The 14,655-nt window shown below is 56.7% G+C and overlaps 1 protein-coding gene across 10 annotated transcripts in view; it reads right to left on the reverse strand.

Annotated features, from left to right (window-relative positions):
• IQSEC1 (IQ motif and Sec7 domain ArfGEF 1) overlaps positions 1-14,655 on the reverse strand; it is a 379,884-nt gene that overhangs the window by 8,108 nt on the left and 357,121 nt on the right. For all 10 annotated transcript variants that reach the window (XM_087866742.1, XM_045812306.2, XM_045812313.2 and 7 more), the window contains 6 exons: positions 10,462-10,601; positions 9,958-9,987; positions 8,280-8,405; positions 6,953-7,052; positions 4,101-4,262; positions 3,169-3,345 (listed from right to left, as the gene is read on the reverse strand). In XM_087866742.1, the coding sequence (XP_087722868.1) occupies positions 3,169-3,345; positions 4,101-4,262; positions 6,953-7,052; positions 8,280-8,405; positions 9,958-9,987; positions 10,462-10,601 (735 nt within the window). The remainder of the gene's footprint in view (positions 1-3,168; positions 3,346-4,100; positions 4,263-6,952; positions 7,053-8,279; positions 8,406-9,957; positions 9,988-10,461; positions 10,602-14,655) is intronic.

A 14,655-nucleotide genomic window follows, 5' to 3' on the forward strand; every position in this document is an offset into this window, starting at 1 on the left:
TCACAGGCACACCCCACAGACACCCGCTCACTGTAGACCCGTGTCTGGGGTGTGCACACAGGCACACACTACGTACTAATGGAGGTGAAGTGCGCCCGGGCAGTGGCTCTCACCCATGCATCCACGCTATCCCTCACCTGCACCGGACTCCAGGTGCCCTCCCTCTCTCTTGGGATCTTGCACCAGCCACAGGGGAGCCCCACCCCACCCAGCGCCTCTGCTAGAGCCAGATCAGGCCCTGCCAGGCCAACCAGGGCCAGGATCGGGAACCGTATCCAGAAGCGGCTCCCAGCATGGCTCTTCACAGCCTTCCCTTGCTTCTTAGTGTTGGCACAGGATGCAGCAAGGGCTCTCGACCCAGGGTCTCACCCTGTGGCCCTTAACAATGCTGGTGGCTGAGCCGATGCTGCTTTGGACACTGGTCACCAGGAGCCCCCAACTCTCCCCTGAGAGGGCTGCCTTGGTACAGGACATGGCAGGTCTCCAGCTAAGCCCCAGAGCAATAACAGGGGCAGGTGGGTCCTATGGCCTCTGGGAGACATCCTCTTCCCGGAGACTGGTGTTGAGTAGCTTGACTGGGAAGGGCAGGAGAACGTGGGGGTCTTGGGCACAGTGTCCACCATGACTTGACTGATCTGGGCCAGGGGCTAAGGCCCAGTCACACCTGTGTCCCTGGTCCTCATAGGTCCTTGATCTCAGGCCAGCAGGACTCTGGTGCCACTGAAATGAACACAGGGTCCCGGGCGATGGAAGACCATATGGAGAGTATTGGGTGGGACCTCGTGGCTCGGGCCCCTCCCTCTACCTCTCAGAACGTCAGGGGCTCCTGGAGGTCTTGTGGGTCAGACCGCAACTGCCTCCAGGGTCTCCAAGGTCTCGGCCTGAGGTGTGTCTTCTCCTGGGATGATGTGTGATCGCAGGTCCGGGGCAGCTGCTCCCGGAGTGTGGACATGTCAACCGCTGAGTGCTAGCTTGCCCGAGGGGAGACGGTGCCCCTGAGGCCTTGCCTCTTCTCCACAAGTTCATCTTGGTGGGGGCCACGGTGGGTGGAGTGACGCTGCCTCTGGAGAGCGGCACCCCGACCCAGTCCAGGGCATGGAACTCCTTGTCTCCAGCCACCGAGCCCAGCATCTTCCGGGATGGCTGCCGACACCGGCCAGTCTCCCTCTAGAGATCCCAGGTGGCCCATTCCTAGTCTGGGGCCGTGGCAGCCGCCAGCACTCCAACACCCCCTGCCTCGCCCTCCAAGCTTCCTGGGTAGCGGGGGCTTTTTTCCCTGGCGATTCTTTTCATTGTCTCCTGGGAAGACTCCATCCCTAGAGTTTTTCTTAGCTCAGAATGCCCAAATGACAATGGCAACAGGAACAATAAGTGGAAAGCAGCCAAACCTCAGAGCTCTGTCTCTCACGTGGCCATGGGCCTGGGCATGCCGCTCTCCCTGACCCCCAGGACCTGGAACAGGTGTGGCTGGCCATGAGGGCCATGCAGGCCATGGTGGGAGCCTCAGTTTCAACAGAGCCACAGTTACCTGAGGCGCTGGACAAGACGCCTCAGCCCTCCGGGCGCTGCGTCAGGGAACAGAGAGGCCAGGGCTTACCCACTGCACAAACTCAAACAGAGGCTCCAGCCCCCAGCCTGCAGAGGCCCAGAGCCGCCCAGTTATGTTCAGCTGGGTTTAACAAGCCATAGGGAAAACCAGTGGTTCTCAACCAGGGGCAGTTTTGCCAACGATGGGTGATTTTTGGCTCCCCCCCCACCAGAGGAGACCTGGAAATTTCTGGAGGCATTACTGACTGTTGTGACTGGGGGAGGTATTCCTGGCAACTCGTGGCTAGAGGCCAGGGGTCTGCTAAACATCCCGCAGTGTGCAGGACAGCCCCCCACAGCACTAAACATCAGGAGTGCTGGGGTTGAGAAACTCTGGGTTAACCCTCATGCTGGCAATGGATTTCTGATTTTTACTATGGAAAAAAAAAATATGACAAGACAAAAAAAGCAAAAGGAAAAAAATCCAACTTAAAAAAAAAAAAAAGAGAAGAAAAAACAAAAAAGAAAAAAAGAAATTTCTGGGCAATGAATAAGCCGCAGGGAGGCAGCACTGCTGGTGGGGCCGGGGCGGGATGGGTTCCTGGGCAGGCTCTCGTAGCAGGGCCCAGAGCTGGCCACAGGATAGTGCCTGAGGCAGGGTGGGCTGGGTGAGCCCCTGGGAGGGTAGTGGCCCAATCTCGGCCTGACGGGGTCTTCTCCAACCAACCAGGGCCTATAATCAGGCTCCTAGAGCCTGGAGCAAACTTCGCTCCACTGTAGCCCTAGCCTCCTCCCAGAAGAAGCTGCCTGGCTAGGCAGGACTGGGGGGCGGGGGGCTGTCACTCCACCGCTCCTCTGGCAGCGTTGCAGGCCAAGCAGGCTGGAGCAACGCTCACGGGCGGCTGGCCCCAGCTCAGAGGACCTGGCCAGGTGAGGGCTGCCATAGCGGCTCCCTGATGCTCTCAGCGCACCCCCTGCCCTGGGAAATCTGGGAGGCTTGAAGAGATGCTGCTTGCTTGGGTGTTTAGAGGCTGGCAGCAAATAAACACACACAGAAACAAAGAAACAACAACAAAAATCACAGTTCTGCCAGGCAGCCGACATCCCAGGGGCAGCCACAGCCACCACCTCTGGGCTGGATGGGGGCCTGGGTGTCCCAGGAAGGGAGACCTCTGTGAGGGAAGCAAGACCAGGGACAGCGGGAGAAGGGGTCTCCAGACACAGTTTAGAGGGCTTCACTCCATTTCATTCATCAGCATAAAACACAGGGACGCGGCAGCACAGAGGACAAGGGACACATCCATCAGCGGGGCCTGGCTCGCTCTGTGTGAGAGCAGTTTCCGGAAAATAAATAAAAGAATAAACGAAACCCCTAGAAGGAGAAAGGGAGAATGGGGGTAATCTTCTGGCTGTCCTGCCTTAACAAGTGGGTCCTGTTTCCTCTGGCCTTCAGGGGACGGCCGCTCTGCGTGGTCAGATGCTGCTACGGTTTGGGGATGGTCACGGGAAAGTGCTCCGTCTGAGCCCTGCCGCCACCGGCCACCACTGCATGCCCTTCCTGGCGCACGATGCGTGCCCCAGCGGCCCGGTCTGAGTCCTGCATGCGCTGGGCTAGGAAGGGGGGCCCGGCCCGGCTCTTACCCGCTTCCGAGAGGTCCCTCAGGGAGCTGCTGAGGGCGCTGCGCTTGAGGCCCTCACCACCCGCATAGCTGTCGTCCAGGCAGGCCCGGCTCAGCGTCCCGTTGCCTGACTCCTTTTTGAGGCTGGAGCACTGGGACATGCTGGGCCGCACGACGCCCTTCTGCTTCTCAAGCTCAGCTGAAATAGAAGGGGCGAGGGACTGATGAGGGGAGCACAGTCTTGAGGGGACAGCCCGGGGTGGGCCTGGAAACTGGGCCCTCTGTGCAGGCTTGGCATTGTGCCCGGGTGCCATCTGCCTGGCACGGGGAGAAGTCGGGGCCCAGGGCTGTCTTGGGAAAGAGAAGGTATGAATGCTGTCTTTCACAAAGGGGAGCCAGAAGGAAATCCTGGAGGGCAGGCTGGAGAGGCAAGGGCCTTGGGGTCTGCAGGGAAGAGTCACTTTGCAGGCTTGAGGGCCGACAAGGAGACTCACTGGCCCGGGCCTGTGGCTAAGCATTGCCCTGTGTCTCCAGGGAGCGAGGCTTGGGGCCAGGAGAGGAAGGGATTATAATCAGCTTTGATGGAACCCAGGGGATGGGCTCGGCTGTGACCCCTCAGTCAGTTGGGCCCTGACGTGGAAGACAAATAGTAACCGCACCAAAGTGCAAAGAGCTCAGCTCCAGAACTCTGGGAACGCTTGTCTCGTGGGATGACCAGGGAACAAGGACCCTCGTAGGACAAGCCATGTGGTCCCACAGGCAGGATGGGCCTGGGCTGCCGAAGCCCTGGCTCTCACAGAGAGGCCTCTGCTGCCCTCCCCTTGCCGCCTCCTCTGGCCCAGGGCAGGTGGGCTGGCCTGTCACAGGGCTGTGGGAAGGACAGGCGACGCCTCACAGAGTCCCCAGAGATGCTGGGGCTGCTGGCTCTTCCTCCCCAGGGGGCCTGCAACTTACACTCTATCCTGTGCTTCTCCATCTCCTGGACTTCTGCAATGGACTCCCGCAGATCATCGGTGAACTTCTTCCGGTCTTGAGGATTGGGAGCATTAAAGTTTATTAACACTTTGATGTCTGCTCCGGGGACAGCAGATGTGAGCCGGATGCCATTGGGGTAGTCTGCAAAGGAGAAGGAGGGAAGAACGCATGGGTCCCTGTGTGGTCTCTGCAATCTCCTTTCTGCTCAAGAAAATACTAAGAAGTCTGAGAGCCAGGCTCTCAGAGGATGTGTCCAGCCAGGAAGAAAAGGCATCCACACAGCAGAGCACAGGGACTGCCAGGAAATCCCCATCTCCTGACCTGGGTCCGTGTTGTTCCGTCTATAAGTCGGGGGCAGATCTGGCTTATCTAGGCCGAGGCCAGGGCCCCCATTCTTCCTCAGCCTGAAGGTCATGGAGCCTGGACCCTTCAATTCAAGGTCCTTGGTCACTGCCTGAAGCTGGGGAGACTGGCCAGGGGTGGAGTCCAGGAGGAGTCAGAGGTAGTGTCCCGTGCTGCGTGGGGAGTCTTATCCGGTCACCTCGGACAGTTCTGAGGGTACGCTGAGCTCTGTTCTCTGCCAAATGGCCTCCAGACCCTCAGTCCCCTCGGATGCGTCATGGGTGCCCCGTGCTCAAGGCACTCCACGCCGAGGCGGCATCCTTCTGCTCAGACCTGCCTGGTGCCACCTCTGAGCTCATGGGGTCTCTGTGATTTTGGTCCCCTGGCACTACCTCTCTCAGTGGGAATTAAGCATCAGCCACCGGGTGTTTACAGGTTCTCGGTTCAAGCACCAATCCCACTTTTGCTCAGACCTTGGTCAAGGCTAGGAACTCAAATGCCTAGAGGCCCAAGTGTGTTCCCTAAACGTAGGAAGCAAACCACATAAGATCTCAGGGCAACAGAGCGAATGAGGAGAGGGGTGTGCAGCCCAAGACCACTGCCTGGGAATGCGGGCCTAGCAATGCCAAATCCCAGGTTTTTGTTTTTTGGTTTTTTTAAAGATTTTATTTATTTATTTGACAGAGATAGAGACAGCCAGCGAGAGAGGGAACACAAGCAGGGGGAGTGGGAGAGGAAGAAGCAGGCTCCCAGCAGAAGAGCCTGATGTGGGGCTCGATCCCAGATCGCCAGGATCACGCCCTGAGCCGAAGGCAGACGCTTAACCGCTGTGCCACCCAGGCGCCCCTAAATCCCAGGTTTTAAGAGAAGTCGAAAATAACTAAAAGTTTAACATAAAGATTTAAGTATCAGCTCAATGAATTAAAAAATAAATCTATAAACAGAATATAAAGTAACTGAGCTGGGACTGACCCATGGCTTCCACTCTGAGAACCGTGGTATGAAGACACGTCCCACAGAAATGTCAGTGTCAGCGCTGGGGCTCCTGCCAGCGCCTTATGTCCAGGACTGAGGGCTAAGCCCTGGGAATCTAAAAACGATGATGGCGCCGCTTCTGCCTGAGGATTCAGGCTGGTGGGCCCACTGCTGTGAGCACACGACCACCGCCACTCCTTCCAAGAGGGCCCTGCTGGTCAGGACGATGTGGGATAGCACCATCCTCCCCGGGGCCGCCTGGTGGAAACCAAGGCAAGGCAGGCTTCCCAGCCTGGGGTGTGGCAGACAGAGCAGGAGGTGGGGAGATGGTAGGGTCGGCGTCCTGGGCTCCTCGGGGGCACAGCAGGTGCCAGTTCCCTTTAGGACAGGGAAGGCGTAAAGGGCCCCAAATCCAAGCCCTCAGGCCTCGGGGTTTGGGATGGCCCAGCCAAAGGCCCCTGGTACTTTCTTGACCTGCAGATAGCCAGCTGATCAGATGGTAGTTTGGCAACCTGTCCGAGAGGACGAGGGCTTCCCTGCTGCTGGAGACACCATGACACTCCACGGGCGCAGGCCTCCCCCGGGGTTGGTTCAGAATGGGCAGGGCAGCAGGGCCAAACCCCCACGCCCCCCCTCAGGAGGTCTGGCTCAGCCTGCAGCTCAGGGAACTCCAACAAGGATGGGGCAAAGAGGGAGAGAGGAAAAGGGAAGGGCTTGGGTACTGGAGAAGGACCAGGTCAAAAGAAGAAGTCAGTGGGGGTGTCAGCTCCCCCCCAAAATCCGTAGGCCCCATGGCCCACTCATACCCGGAGGAGACTTTCCAACAGCAGCTAAGAAGAAATCCTGTTTCAGGAGCTGTTCTAAGTACTTCATGTGCACGGACTCAGCTGAGTCTATGAGGCAGACACTGCTATCACTCCACTTTATAGACAAAGGGAATGGAGCCCGGAGAGGTTACCCAGCCAGGCCACATAGCCGCTAAGAGCAAGAGCAGCACGCGAACCCCGGCTCTCCGCTCAGGGCTGACAGCTTGTCCTCTACATCCCCTCCTCGGGCGTGACTTCAGCCTGTTTGTTCACTTCTGTCTGCATTTAACCTATGCCATTTGACTTGATTTTTTCCCAGCAACATTTTAGTGACACAAATGCATTCTGCCCTAAATTAAAAAATCTTACCACCCATAAACAGAAGGAACAGAAAAAGTAAATGTGATAGCCACCATGCACAACATTATTAAATGCTTCCCCGTTACTGCCGCTTATCACACTCCTGGCCTATAAGCTGCTCTCCACTGGTGACGTGGGAACAAGGGCATGCGTGCGAGAGCCACCCTGCGGTGCTGTCCTCTGGGAACCAGGCAGAAGGGGAGATCACTGGGGAGCGCAGCGCTTCCTGACTACAGGGCGAGAGCTGTGACGCTGTCTCCTGCCACAGGGCGCATGGCCACGCGTGGACGAGGGCTCCAGTGCACATGCTCGTGGCCAGGCCACAGCAGGCCCCCCGCACAGACTTACACTGGTTCTCGAAGAGCAGGACCTGCATGCCGTACAGGGAGAAGGACTGTCGGAAGCTGTACGTCACGGAGTTCTTCTTTTTCTGGAAGATCTTGGTAACCTGGGGGTAGCCGGAGACAGAGGCTTGAGTCACATACTCCGCGCTGCCCGGTGCAGCTCTGGGAGCTCAGGATTCTAAGTGGGCCTAATGTGAACCTTTTCAGCAATTCAGATGTTAGGGAGGCCTCTGGGGCAGGAAAGGGCTGCGTGCCCATGCATATCCTGACATGGATGCTGGCTTCTGTTCCTACAAGTACCAGGTGTCATCCTGGCTGGCAATGACGCCCCCAAACTAGCACAGAGGTGACAGATATGCCATCGCACAGGACCCTGAAGGCGCCGGGCCGGGCACTTAGGCCCAGGACCCCACCTGAGCACTGTAACTGCCTGAAAGATTAATTTCGGAGGAGGAAATGGAGGCTCAGAAGTTTGAAGTGACTTTGCTTGAGGTCGGGGACTCTTAACAAAGGACTTGAAACCCACAGGTCCAGACGCCAACCTCACTAATCTGAGAGGAGCAGCTGGCTCTCAGGTAGGGATCAGGGACAAGGGCCTCTAGCAAGAAACCTGTGACATGCGGGAGACAGACACCCAAAGGACAGGTTCGCCTGCTATATGCAGGGACATCCTTATCCCCAGTGGCCAGCACCCAGGTCACCTTTTTTTCCAGGCAGGAGCTCCTCAGTTTCCCTTTGGGGAACCCCCTCTCTGCCACCTTCAGTCCACTAGTTCTGGGGGTGGGCAGTGACCCAGGCTTAGCCAATGAGACAGCACCACACCTGCCTGGCCCCCGGGAGTGGCCCAGGAAGCAGTGAGACCTTGGTTCGGCCTCTTACAAAGAGAATCTCACTGGTGGCCGGGGATGCAAGGGAGGCGGGGGCAGGATGAAGCCTGCAGCTGCCAGGGCTGACACTCCCTTCTTGGACAGAGGCTGCCTGAGAAGGGAGCCCACACAGCCGAGAGACAGCCTAATGAGGAGTCCCGCTGACACAGTTTGAGCCTCTGGGAATAGCTGGGGCTGAAGGCCCAGATCCCTCCTGGGCTTTTCCAGAAGCCAGTGAAGCCCTGTGTTCATTGGTAGTGCTGTGAGTTGGACTCTGCCTCTGCTAACCCAAAGACCATGGGGCTAACTCCCATCCTGTTACCTGCACACCCCCCCCCCCCGCAGCGTGTGCCTTTCCCGGAGCACCAGCAGACGCGGCCACACAGAGACCGGAGACCGGAGCCTCGGGTCAAGCCCGCCCTGAGCCGCGCTCCCAGCCACGGCACGCTGTGGGGAACCACATACCACCAGGAGGTCATTAAACAGGAAGATTTCTCGCTGGTGCAGTCCGAGTTTCTGGGGCTTATTTGGGTCTGGAACCTCAAAGAGCCGGCAGTAGCAGACCAGCCTCCGGTGGGGCAGAGAGAGCACCTGTGTGGGGAGGGAAGCGCTGCCGTCAGCCCCCTGCCACTCGGCTGGAGCCTGGCCCGCAAGCTCAGAACCCTGCCTGCGGGCCTGGCATTCGAAAACGCCCTCTCCCACCAACTGTGCACAGCAGAGCAGACACGTTTGGACTCCTAGCAATTTTCCCCCGCTCTTCCTCAGGAGCGCTCCTGAAGGGCCGTGGAAAACGCCCCTGCTTCTCATGACACCTCTTTTCCCTTTCCCCTTTCCCCTTTCCTTTCCTTTCCTTCAGGCAGGTCCCAGACTTCTTACAGCATCACGCTTACATGGCAGACCCCCCCCGCCCCAGGGAGAAGTTCCTGATCCCTGAGTCCCCATAAAGTGTCTGTCACAGACATAAGCCCAGTAGTCTCTGTAAAGGTTTCTCCAGAGACTGTCTACTCTAGATGAGGAAACTGAGGCACAGAGAGGTTGAGCAACTTCTCTCAGCCACACAATGGGGAAGGTTCAGAGCCGGGAGCAGATTCTGGGTCCCTCCTAGAGAATCCCGATGGTTCTGATGCCTGAAAAACCTTATCCCAAATCCTGAGCCAGCTGCCACCGCTCTGTGGGGCCTGGCTGGGGTCCCCACTCTGAACATCCCCAGCACGGGTTCCTGTGAGCCCCCACCCTGCCGAAGTCCAAGCTACCCTCAAGGCCAGGTGCAAAGTACGGTGTCTAAGGGCTATGGTGACAAGCCCTCTGGGAGGCCCGGTTATGGCTCTGAAAGCACCAGGCTCACGCAAGAGACCGTAAGTTAGTAAAGGGCCAGGATGGGCTGGGTAGTGTCACAGCAGGCAGGGAGGGTTCACTCTGCAGCAGGTGCCCTGGTGCAGGGATACCGGAGCTCAGCGCATCAGGAAGATGTGAGCGAGCACGTGGCTCAGGCTGGCGTGCTCAGGGAGCGGCCCTGTTTGGAGCGAAAGTGAGAAGGGGAGAGGATGGTGGCAGGTGGGGCCGGAGAGGCGGGTGAGGGCCGGGCACGGCAGTATCCAGTGGTCTCTCTCTGGGGGAAGCTGGGAAGAGGGGGGAGCAGACAGGGTTGTGATGCTGACTCTTGCAGCACAGGGCTGCCTGGGGAGAGGGAAAGACAGACGCATAAGGAAGGCGCCACGTGACTGCCAGGATAGCCGTGCATCCAGGAGCACCTGCGGGGAGCAGGCAAACTTGCCCCAAGTGGAATGTCAGGGGGCAGAGCGTGAGCAGGGTGGGGAGGAATCTTCTATTTCAGGCACAGTGCCTCTGGGTCTGGCGACAAGCCTTGGCCTCAGTGCTCAGCCAGGCCGGGATGAGAGGGAAGGAGACTATCTGCTCTGGTCCAATGGCACAACCCTCCCCAGGAGGCTGTAGTCTCTGGGCCTGCAGAGATTCGAGGCTGGGGTAATTATGAAAATCAAATTTCTTATCGCTCCGGAAATTAATTCAAGCAGTTAGAATCATGGATCTGGGAGCCAGGGGATGCAGTGATGTGAACAAAGGACACGGGGGCCACCCCCAGGGCGGGATATCAGCCAGAATGTAAAAGCAGAAGGATACTCACACAGCCAAGCCCGTGATGCAGGGATCCAATCTATGCGGGAAACATGAAACAGACAAACAAAGATATTAATGATTCAAACAATGCACCTGGGCCTGGAGAGCGCTAACGGGACGACATCCAAGTAGGTAAGCACCCCTCCTGCGGCTCCCACGTCCTCTGTCCAGATATGCCACCCACAGTAGTAGCTGGGGAGACTTTCTCGCCGCCAGAGCTCTGAGGGAGCAATGGAGGCGTTCCCGGGGCACTAAGGGACCACCCACAGCTCTGGCTGTTGGTTTAAGAGCCGCGGACTCTCTTTAAACTCTCTTTAAATAGAACCCAGAGCCAATGGTTGTTATTCCCAAATAGCAGGAGCCACCCTACACCTGAGCTAATTTCGCCACCCTGCCCCTAAGGGGCTGGGTTCCAAAAGGCCCAAAGATGAAGCCAGTGAGCCGGGTCAGGGTCACATGGAGTGGGGGTGGGTGAGAGTGAGGGAGCCAGGGACGCTGGGTCACCACATACCGGCTTCTTCCCCACAATGAGCTTCTCCACCTTCTGCACCTGGGACACGTGGTCCTCGTTGGTCTTCAGCTCCCGCTTGCGAATGCGCTCATAGATCCCAACCAGCATCTCCCGGGGAATGTCCTCACCGTCGTCCACCCCTGGGCAGGAGAGGCAGCCGGGTGTCAGGGAGGGCCGGGGCCTGGGTGGCGGAGGCACCACTCAGCTTCGTGCGCCAGGCTCACCCCTCATTTACCAGTTTCTAAACCCAATCAGAATAGTGATCGCTCTCCCCAGTCCTCAACAGAACCAGAGGCTTTCTGGACCCACAGCCACTGAACATCTTCAGTCCAGTATAAAGTGCCCCAGAATCCTTCCACCAGGACCAGGCCAACACAGCCATGCTCCGAGGGCTTTATGAACATCAGCTTGCTAACAGCCCTGCGTCCAAGTTCTTGCTTTATCCCTCCCTGACTAGCCATGTGACCGAGTCTCTGAGCTGGGGGTCCTAGCTGAAGTGGGCCACCAAGAGCACCGGAGATCTTGTGAGGAAGCCAGAGCAGCCCTGGTGTTTCCCAGAAAGTGAGAATCCCGTGCACCTGTTGCTAGCTGTCATCCCACATCACGTGCGCAGAAGCTGGGGGTCTGGCCTTGAACCCGGGTTGCTCTGACAACAGGCACGCACCCTTTCTGCTAAACCCCGAAAAACCGCTGTGAGGAAAACTCAGCTCCAGTCAGGAAAGAAACGCAAACCCACACCAGTCCTCAGACTGCAGGCTGGCGAAAATCCAGGGGTTTGGTAACCGGCACTGTTGGTGAGGCTGTGGGAAGGGGCCTCTCACACACTGCTGGTGGGATGGGGGCATGGTTCCGCCCCTGCACTGGGCCACTTGCTACTGCCTGTCACAATTATACACTCAAACCTCTTCCGGGCCACTGACTGCCTTTGGGAGAATTTATCCCCTGGGACAGGATACACAAACAAGGTGACTCATTGCAGCATGGGTTCCAAATAGCGCAAGACTGGGATTCACCCATTTACCCATTACTACGGGACTGGTTAGCCCATCCCCGCACAGGAGGGGAATGAAATACCACATACCCGCCAGGAGAATGAGCAAGGCCACAGGGAACCGACAGGGAACCGTTCTCTCAGATTTGTTAAATGAGAAAAGCAAGGTGCCAAATGAACAGGGTAAAACTAGTCATGCACGTTGGTACTTGCGTGAGCAGAGGAGCCCTGGGCGGTACACCAGGGTCAGAATGACCTGGGCACATGGGGAGGGATGGGAGGGGCTCTGCCACAGACCTTTCCTGCTTTTTTTTTTTCTTAAATAGACTATTTTTTAGAACTTGTTTGTGTGTGTTTTTTGAAGATTTTACTTGTCAGAGAGAAAGTGTGCACGTGCACAAGCAGGGGGAGGGGCAGAGGGAGAAGCAGGCTCCCTGTTGACCAGGAAGCTGATGCAGGGCTCAATGCCAGGATCTTGGGATCATGACCGGAGCTGAAGGCAGACGCTTAACCAACTGAGCACCCCTAGAACTGATTTTTAGAGCAGTTAAGATCAGAGCAAAATTGAGGGGAAATAGCTGTACTTTTTCCCTCGTAACACCTGCCCCCCGCCAGCATTACCAGTTTCCCCCACCAGAGTGGTGTATTTATTACAATCAGTGAAACTACCCTGACACATCGTTCACTCAAAGTCCGCAGCTCACACTGGGATTTGCTCTTGGTGTTGTGCATTCGATAATAAATGCTTAATGGCACCAATCCACCATTGTGGAGTGAGAGGGGTAGCGTCAGTGCCCTAAAACTCCCCTGGGCTCCACCGACTCACGCTCCCTCCCTCCAACCCCCAGCAACCACTGATCTTTTGCATCTCCGTGGCTTTGCCTTTTCTGGAATGTCGTACAGCTGGAATAACACGGTGTGTGGCCTTTTCAGACTGGTTCCTTTCACTCAGTAACATGCATTTAAGGTTCCTCCAGGTCTTCTCGTGGCTTGATAGCTCATTTCTTTTTAGCGCTGAATAATATTCCCTTGTCTGGATGTGCCAGTTCACGTATTCGTTCACCTACTGAAGGACATCCTGGTTGCTTCCAAGTCTTGGCAACTATGAATTAAAGCTGCTATAAATATCTGTGTGCAGAATTTTGTGCGGACATACGTTCTCAGCTCCTTTGGGTAAATACCAAGGAACGTGACTGCTAGGCTGTATTACTTTCTGTTTTTTTTTTTTTTTTTTTTAACTATGTGAGGATAATACCCATTCAAAAAATCAGGGTAAAGAATTTAAAAACAAGTATCAATAAAATAAAAGCTTTGCTCGTCTGGCTTCTGTGCTGGTGAGCTATTTGTCCCCCACCCATCTTCCAACCCCCAGAGGTGCTCCTGCTGCTGGGTGAACTGGGGTGAGCAATTACAGAGAAAAATGTGTGCAGTGTATGTTGGCGGGGGGAGGTTTCCTCTACAAAGAACAAGCTGGATGTTTGCCCAACGCAGAGCACCAGGTGGGCCTGGGGAGACCAGAGTCCCGTCCCCTCTGACATGCGCTTGCTGTGTGATCTTGGGCGAATCCCCTCCCTCTGCGCCTCGGTTACCCTTCTGGAACACAAGGAAGATGGAACAGAACACTCCTGAGTTCCTGGCTTGGGAACGGTGGGAAAGGCCCAGGCTTAGAAGACAGAACCAGCAGCTTGCTCTGCTAAGTGGGATGATGACCCCCAACCCTCGGCGGCTGGGATGGTCACGTGCAAGAGCGGATACAAACCACAAAGCCACACTGACACAAGGGGGGCTGCCTGGCAGTATCTGACCCAGTAACCCCATCCTTTCCCTGGCCTTCTTTCCTCAGAGCTGATCATTTCTGGCTCCTCCTGTTGTTCCCCATCTGGGGGGCGGGGGGCTCCCAATTACTTGGGTGAGGTTTCCGGGCAGAAAAAAAATCACAGTCAAATCACAACTCCCCTGGGGTCGCCAACAGCATGTAGTGTACAGCCTGCTTTTGCACCCTGGGGCCTCGTAGGACTCTGTGAAGACCGGAATCGGGCTCAGCCCTGTGAGGAGTGAGGTCTAGGGCTGACAGAGGAGCGCACATCCCCGCCCCATCCAAGCATCTGATGGTCGTGCTCTTGCGCTCTGGTGCTGACTTGCCATTAAGGAAGTTCCTAGACTCCTTAGCTTCCTAGAACCTCTAGGTAAGGCCTGAATTCCTGGGGGCCCACAGCATCCCTTAGACCTAGCAGAGGGCCACACACCCTGAGTGCTCAGTGCAGGGAATGGCCATCGTCTGGGTGGTCTGAACCAAGCCCCCGTCCCTGGGCTTCTCTGACTTCCCAGGTGGGAAAAGGGGGCAGCTCGGCCAGCTCTGGCTGGGCAGCCCATTAGCTGGCTTGTTGCAGGGGCGCCTGCCACCAGGGGGCGTGCTAGGACAGCTCAAACCCCGGGAGGGTCATTCTGTCCCAGGAGAGGGGGTGACAGAGCAGGGGTTGTGCAGGAAAAAAGGACAACAGGAGTACATTTAAATGGCCCAACAAGCTCACAGAGTTGGGCCTGATTTCAACCAGCTTTTTCCTTTTTTTAAAAACACGACACCCTCAGGGGCGCCTGGGTGGCTCAGTCAAGTTAAGCGTCTGACTCTTGGTTTCGGCTCAGGTCATGATCTCCGGGTTGTGGGACTGAGCCCCATGTTGGGTTCCATGCTGGATACAGAGCCTGGCTAAGAGACTCTCTCCCTCTGCCTCTACCTCCTTCTCCCTCTCTAAAAAAATGTGCGTGTGTGTGTATCTCTATACACATACGTATGTATACAGACACCTGACACCCTCTCTGAGGGGACCTCAGCCTGTTACAGCTGGTGTTTCCCCTGGAGAGGGACACAGTCCCTCCTCTTCCTTCCAGGGACTCCAGGCACACGAGGACATGTGATCCGCTCACACGGTGCCACCTGGGAGACAGCTGTCCCCTTCTCAATTCCTTTCCTCCACAGTGACACCAGGAAGGCCTCCCTTCCCGCTGCCCACCTTAGCACCTCAGCCCTGGGGCCCGGCCAGCAGCAGCTGTGGAGCTTTTGTCCACTGAATTCATTTTTATTGTCACTGCCTAAGTGCGGCAAACGACACGGGCTTCCTGTTTATACTGATGATAGAAAGTTCCTCTAAACACACACACACACACACACACACACACACACACACACACACACACACACGCAA

The sequence above is a fragment of the Ursus americanus genome, chromosome 14, assembly GCF_024610735.1.
Source record: "Ursus americanus isolate L20-20 chromosome 14, mUrsAme1.1.p, whole genome shotgun sequence".
In the NCBI taxonomy this organism is placed as follows: domain Eukaryota; kingdom Metazoa; phylum Chordata; class Mammalia; order Carnivora; family Ursidae; genus Ursus; species Ursus americanus.